This window comes from Meleagris gallopavo, chromosome 34 (assembly GCF_905368555.1).
Source record: "Meleagris gallopavo chromosome 34, MGAL_WU_HG_1.1, whole genome shotgun sequence".
In the NCBI taxonomy this organism is placed as follows: Eukaryota; Metazoa; Chordata; class Aves; order Galliformes; family Phasianidae; genus Meleagris; species Meleagris gallopavo.
The window spans coordinates 592,844-599,359 of NC_139438.1; the positions used below are offsets into that span (position 1 = coordinate 592,844).

The 6,516-nt window shown below is 65.0% G+C and overlaps 1 protein-coding gene across 1 annotated transcript; it reads right to left on the reverse strand.

Moving 5' to 3' along the window:
• Nucleotides 1–850: 850 nt before the first annotated feature.
• RNASEH2A (ribonuclease H2 subunit A) lies at nt 851–4,724 on the reverse strand. The gene is made up of 7 exons (XM_085214821.1): nt 4,532–4,724; nt 4,063–4,134; nt 3,151–3,277; nt 2,859–2,946; nt 1,500–1,637; nt 1,151–1,241; nt 851–1,056 (listed from the first exon to the last, which is right to left on the reverse strand). The coding sequence occupies exons 1-7, from the start codon at nt 4,656–4,658 to the stop codon at nt 851–853; spliced, it is 849 nt and encodes a 282-aa protein (XP_085070947.1). The 5' UTR covers nt 4,659–4,724.
• Between the last annotated feature and the right edge of the window lie 1,792 nt (nt 4,725–6,516).

Sequence of the window (6,516 nt, forward strand, 5' to 3'; positions counted from 1 at the left end):
CCAAGTGAGGGGAACCCAAGACCCCCCCGTACCAGGTAATAGTACCCCCCCGACCCCCCCCTCACCCCATACCATGTGAGGGGGATCCAACCCCCCTGTACCAGGTAATAGGACCCCCCCCCAACTCCCCCCTCACCCCATACCAAGTGAGGGGGATCCAATCCCCCCCCCCCCCCATACCAGGTAATAAGACCCCTCCGACCCCCCCCTCACCCCATACCAAGTGAGGGGGGCCCAAGACCCCCCCGTACCAGGTAATAGGACCCCCCCCAACTCCCCCCCTCACCCCATACCAAGTGAGGGGGACCCAAGACCCCCCCGTACCAGGTAATAGGACCCCTCTGACCCCCCCCCTCACCCCATACCAAGTGAGGGGGATCCAACCCCCCCGTACCAGGTAATAGGACCCCCGAACTCCCCCTCACCCCATAGCAAGTGAGGGGGATCCAACCCCCCCGTACCAGGTAATAGGACCCCCCGACCCCCCCCTCACCTCATACCATGTGAGGGGGATCCAACCCCCGCCCCATACCAGGTAATAGGACCCCCCCAACTCCCCCATTCCTCCATACCAAGTGAGGGGGACCCAAGACCCCCCCGTACCAGGTAATAGGACCCCCCCCCAACTCCCCCCTCACCCCATACCAAGTGAGGGGGATCCAATCCCCCCCCCCTCATACCAGTAATAAGACCCCTCCGACCCCCCCCTCACCCCATACCAAGTGAGGGGGGCCCAAGACCCCCCCGTACCAGGTAATAGGACCCCCCCCAACTCCCCCCTCACCCCATACCAAGTGAGGGGGACCCAAAACCCCCCCGTACCAGTAATAGGACCCCCCCGACCCTCCCCTCACCCCATACCAAGTGAGGGGGACCCAAGACCCCCCCGTACCAGGTAATAGGACCCCCCCCAACTCCCCCTTCCCCCATACCAGGTGACGGGGACCCCCCCACGCCGCAGCAGTTCCTGTGCTGTGCCCCAGCTGAACCGAACCAACCCTGGGAACCCAAACACGGGCTGCAGGTTCCTCCTCAGCCACTCCTTCGTTTTGGGATCTGGGGAGTCAGAACGGGGGAGGTGAGGGGGGGGGTTAAAGGTTGCCATGACGTTTCCCCCTCCCTCCCCCTTGTGACCCCCCCCAGCTCCTACCATTGGGGTACCCTGAGCCGTAATCACGGTCGATGTCATCCCCCAAATCCTCTGTGAAGTTCCAACACTTCACTGCACGGTCACGGGCAACCTGGGGGGCGGGGGGGGCGGGGGGGGGGAGAGGGGGGTATAGAAAAACTGGAATGAAGCAAGCTGGGTTCTCTCAGGACCACCACCTCCCCCCCCCCCAAAAAAAAAAAGAAAAAGAAAAAAAAAAGGGCATCTGCTTCAGGTCTTGGGATCAGCAAAGGGGGAGATACGGGGGGGGGGTTCAAAGTGGAGAGGGAGAGGAGGGGTCACAGTGGGGGGGTGGGGGTCGCAGTGGTGGTGGGGGGGGGGGGGGGGTCACCTTGGCACAGATGCTGGCAGCGCTGACGATGGGGAAGAGAGCATCAGCCTTGGGGCGCACGGTGACCTCCAGCCCCGGGAATCGACCCCGCAGCTTTGCTTCATACTTCTCTGCTGGCCCCACTGTGTCCAAAAACACCTGGGGGGGGGGGCAGGGGGCATAGAGCATAGAGCCCCCCCCTCCCCCAAAAGCCCCCCAAGACCCCCCCCCTATCATTCCCCAACCCTCCCTCACAAGGCTTCCCCTCTGTGTCCACAAACACCTGGGGGGGGAGGTGGGGGGGCATAGAGCATAGAGCCCCCCCCCACAAAAGCATCCCAGAGCCCCCAGTACTCCCCAGAAGCCCCCCAAGACCCCCCCCCCCATCATTCCCCAACCCTCCCTCACAAGGGTTCCCCTCTGTGTCCACAAACACCTGGGGGGGGAGGTGGGGGGCATAGAGCATAGAGCTCCTCCCCCCCAAAAGCATCCCAGAGCCCCCAGTACTCCCCAGAAGCCCCCCAGGACCCCCCCCCCCCATCATTCCCCAACCCTCCCTCACAAGGCTTCCCCTCTGTGTCCACAAACAGCTGGGGGGGGGGGGGGGGGCATAGAGCATAGAGCCCCCCCCTCCCCAAAAGCCCCCCAGGACCCCCCCCCCATCATTCCCCAACCCTCCCTCACAAGGGTTCCCCTCTGTGTCCACAAACACTGGGGGGGCGGGGGGGGCATAAAGCATAGAGCTCTCCCCAAAAGCCCCCAGGACCCCCCCCCATCATTCCCCAACCCTCCCTCACAAGGGTTCCCCAATGTGTCCACAAACACCTGGGGGGAGGGGGGCAGGGGGGCATAGAGCATAGAGCTCCCCCCTCCCCAAAAGCCCCCCAAGACCCCCCCCATCATTCCCCAACCCTCCAAGGCTTCCCCTCTGTGTCCACAAACACCTGGGGGGGGGGCGGGGGGGCATAGAGCCCCCCCCCAAAAGCATCCCAGAGCTCCCAGTACTCCCCCAAAGCCCCCCAAGACCCCCCCCCATCATTCCCCAACCCTCCCTCACAAGGCTTCCCTCAGCACATCCCAACCCCCCCCCCCCCCCTCCCCACAGGACCCTCCCCCATCATTCCTCAACCCTCCCCCACGAGTTTCCTCAACACCCCCCAGCCCCCCCTCCTCTCTCCCCCCCCCCCCCCACAGGACCCCCCGAGCATCGCCCCAAAGACCTCCAAATCCCCACCCCCAAATCAACCCCGTGCACCCCTGCTCTGCTCAGCCCCATTGGGGAAACTGAGGTGTGGGAGAAACAAACGGGGGCAGGGGGGGGGGGTGTGGGGGTCCAACCCTTCCTCCCACCCCCCCCCCCAAGACCCCCCCCCCACTCACCTCGGCCACCTGTACCCCATTATCCAGCACGTGCTGGATGAGCTCCGTGGCGGTGTCGTGGGACAGCTCATTCAGGTTGTACTTTGCCCTAGGAATTGGTGGTGGGGGGGGGGAGGTGGGGGGTGGGGGGGTCACCTCCCAGCACCCCAAATTGGGGAGGGGGTGACGATGGGGTTTATAGAAGATGAGACCCCAAAGGAGGTAACTGTGGTGGGGGTGGAGTATCCCGAGGGTGAGGCGGGGGGGGGGGGGGGGGCTGGAGATGGGGGGGGGTGGGGGGGGGTTGGCTCACCGCTGCTGCATGCAGGCTGAGATGTGCTGGGGGGGCAACACCCGCAGTGCCCACCCAAGCAGCCCCCCCGCCGCCTCCAGCAGCCCAAAGCGCCGCTCGCGCTCCGACTCCGAAAGCGTCTTTGAGTCTGAAGGGGCACAGGGGGGTGAAGCCCCCCCCCCAACCACCACCCCCACCGGAACCCCCTAAATCCCCCCCTCGAAAAGAAAACCAAACCCCCCAACTCCCCCCTCCCCCTCAAGCATCCTTATATCAGGTAATACGGATCCAGGACCCCTCCAGACCCCCCCCCCCCCCCCACCCGAACCCCTTAAATCCCCCCCCTCAACCCCCCCCCTCGAAAAAAAAACCCAAACCCCCAACTCCCCCCTCCCCCCCAAGCATCCTTATATCAGGTAATACGGATCCAGGACCCCTCCAGACCCCCCGCCCACCCCCCACCCGAACCCCTTAAATCCCCCCTCTCAACCCCCCCCTCGAAAAGAAAACCAAACCCCCAACTCCCCCTCCCCCCCAGGCATCCTTATATCAGGTAACACGGATCCAGGACCCCTCCAGACCCCCCTCCCCTCCCCACCGGAACCCCCTAAATCCCCCCCTCAACCCCCCCCCCCGAAAAGAAAACCAAACCCCCAATTCCCCCCTCCCCCCCAAGCATCCTTATATCAGGTAATACGGATCCAGGACCCCTCCAGATCCCCCCCCCCCCCCACCCCCACCCGAACCCCTTAAATCCCCCCCCTCAACCCCCCCCCCTCGAAAAGAAAACCAAACCCCCAACTCCCCCCTCCCCCCCAAGCATCCTTATATCAGGTAACACGGATCCAGGACCCCTCCAGACCCCCCTCCCCCCCCCATTCTGAGCTCTCCCCATAACCCCCCACCCTCTCCCCCCCCCCCCCCGGCCCCCACCTGCCACCCCCAGCGCCTCCAGCTCCTGCAGCTGCTCCTTGGGGCAATAGCAGATCCCGTACACCATCGGGCCTGGAGGGGTGGGGGGGGCACGGGGGTTGAGAACGGGGGGGGGGGGATACGAAGGAGACCCCCTTGAACCCCCCCCCCCATATTAAACCCCGATACAAGAGAACAGCCGTCCCATATAAACCACGATCTCATAGGACCCCCCCCCCATACAGAGCACCTCCGACGCAAAGCCCACCCCATATAAACTCCGATGCAACAGAACCCCCCTCCCCCCCCCTCCCCTTTCAAACCCCGGGATAACGCGGCCCCCCCACCCCCACACAAAGCCCCCACGCCACAAAGAACGGGACCCCCGCCCCCCCATCCAACAACATAACGGCACTTCTCCATTCAAAACCCGCACACGTGCAATCCCCCCCCCTCCCTCCCAACCTCCTTTAAACAGCCCCCTCCTCACCCAGCACCGGACCCCTCCCCGCCTCGTCCACCCCCAGCACGCAGGGGCGGCTGCGGCACGAGGGGGGGACGGGGGAGGCGAAGAGACCCCCGCCCGCGGGGTCCCGCTCCAACGCAGCCAGCGCCATCGTGGGGGGCGTGGCCTCAAGGAGGAGGCGTGGTTTTTCGTGTATGGGCGTGGTTTCGTGGAGGGGGCGTGGCCTCATAGAAGAGGTCCGGCCACGGAGGGCCGTTTGCCGCGCAAAGCATTCTGGGAAACGTAGTCCATGGGGGCACTGGGATGGTGACGGGGGGGGGAGGGGGGGGTGTTCCTATAGTGCTGCCCGGAGTTGGGGGACTGGAGGTTTCCCATAGGATCTGCCGGACCGACCGTGTTCACAAACATCTGCGGGTGGTCTCAGAAAGCGGTCCCTCCTCCAGAGCCCTCCAATACCACCGCAGGACGCCCCCCTTTCCCCCCCCCCCAAAATTGCCCGACTCCCCCCCCGGCAATTCCCTAAAACCATCACAGAACTCACCCCAGCACTCCCAATAAGACCACAGTTCCTCCCTCCCCCCCCATGTGCCACCCCCAGACCCCAAACCTGCTCAGCCTCATAGGGGAAACTGAGAGTCCACCCCTTCCCCCCCCCTACCCCCCCCCGAGACAAATGAACTCTGCGTCCTTCCTCCAGATCCCCAAACCACCCCTAGACTCCGGAAGCCCCCCCCCCCCCCCCAGCCGGGAAGTGTCCCCCCAAGGGGCGGGCGGTGCCGGGCAGCACTGGGAAGAGGGGGAGGAGTTCCCGGAACGGCCCCCCGCCTGTCCATATATGGGCATGGCTGCGTCAGTGGGGAAAGCCCCGGCCCCGCCCCCTTCCGCTGACGTCATTACGCGGGGTGGGGGGGGGAAATCTCAAGGAATGGAGTCTGGGGGTTCCAGGAAGGAGACCGGGGGGGGGGGGAGGGGGGAGTAAACCCGCCCACCCCCCTCATAAGCATTCAGCACAGCACAATTAACTCAATCCTTATAGTTATTAAATTAATCCGTACAAACATACAAAAAAAAAAAAAAAAAGAAAGAAATAACAATAAAAACGCGTCCCCCTCACCCCGCGGGGGGTGAACCGGGAATTATAGGGCTTTTTTCGCCCTGTTGGAGGGGGGGGGGGAGCTCCAGGCCCCCTTTGAGGTTGTCCCAGCCCCGGGGGAAGGGGCCCTGGTCCCGCAGGTCCCTTCTGCTCGGTCCTCTTGACGAGGGGGGGGGCACATTTAAAGCCCCCACCCCCTATCCTTACAGCTCCATTCTGTGCTCGTCCCCGGGTGGGGGTCCCAAAATGTCCCACCGGAGCCGCCTTCGAGTGCGGAGGTCCCTTGAAGTCGCTGGAGGACCCCGGGGGAGGGGGGTTGGGAAAAGCAGAGTTCTCATAAGTTCCATCTGGAGCCATCGGAGGAATCCCCGTAAGTGCCAACCGGAGCCGCCACCGGGGGGGGCGGGGGGGGTTTGGGGTCATCACCCCCAGAAATCCCTTCCGAAGCCTCATGGGGGTGGTGGTGGGGGGGGTCTTCAGAAATCCCATCCGTTGCCGTCAGCGCGGCGGGGTCCGCACCGTGTTGAAGTACCCCCTTAAGTGCCACATGGAGCCGCTGCGTGTGGTGCGGGGGGGGTCCCATCGAAGACCCCAAGAAGTCTCATCAGGAGCCACCGGGGCTCTATTTGACGGGGGGGGGGGTCCGTGCTCTCCGTGGGGTCCCTCACCCCACAAGACCCTCCCCCCCCCCCCCCTTCAGCTCCCTTTAGAAGCCGAGCGCGGCTCCGTGCGGCAGCGGGCAGCCCGACCCCGCGTGGTCCCGCACGGAGCCCCGCAACCGCCGCACCTGAGCTCGCAGCCCGGCAGCCGCCGCCGCCAACGCGGCGTTCTGCGCCCGCAATCCCCGCACCCGCTGCTCCAACCGAGCGATCCGCTCCAGCTTCCGCCGCCGGCACCGACTCGCCGCCAACCGGTT

What these genes read in the sequence shown, in the direction of transcription:
- RNASEH2A (XM_085214821.1), bottom strand. Translation starts at nt 4,658, where the DNA reads ATGGCGCTGGCTGCGTTGGAGCGGGACCCCGCGGGCGGGGGTCTCTTC. An exon ending in GGGGAGGGGTCCGGTGCTGG is followed by an intron (nt 4,135 to 4,531) that starts GTGAGGAGGGGG and finishes CCACCCCTCCAG; the next exon opens with GCCCGATGGTGTACGGGATC. An exon ending in GGAGGCGCTGGGGGTGGCAG is followed by an intron (nt 3,278 to 4,062) that starts GTGGGGGCCGGG and finishes GTGCCCCTTCAG; the next exon opens with ACTCAAAGACGCTTTCGGAG.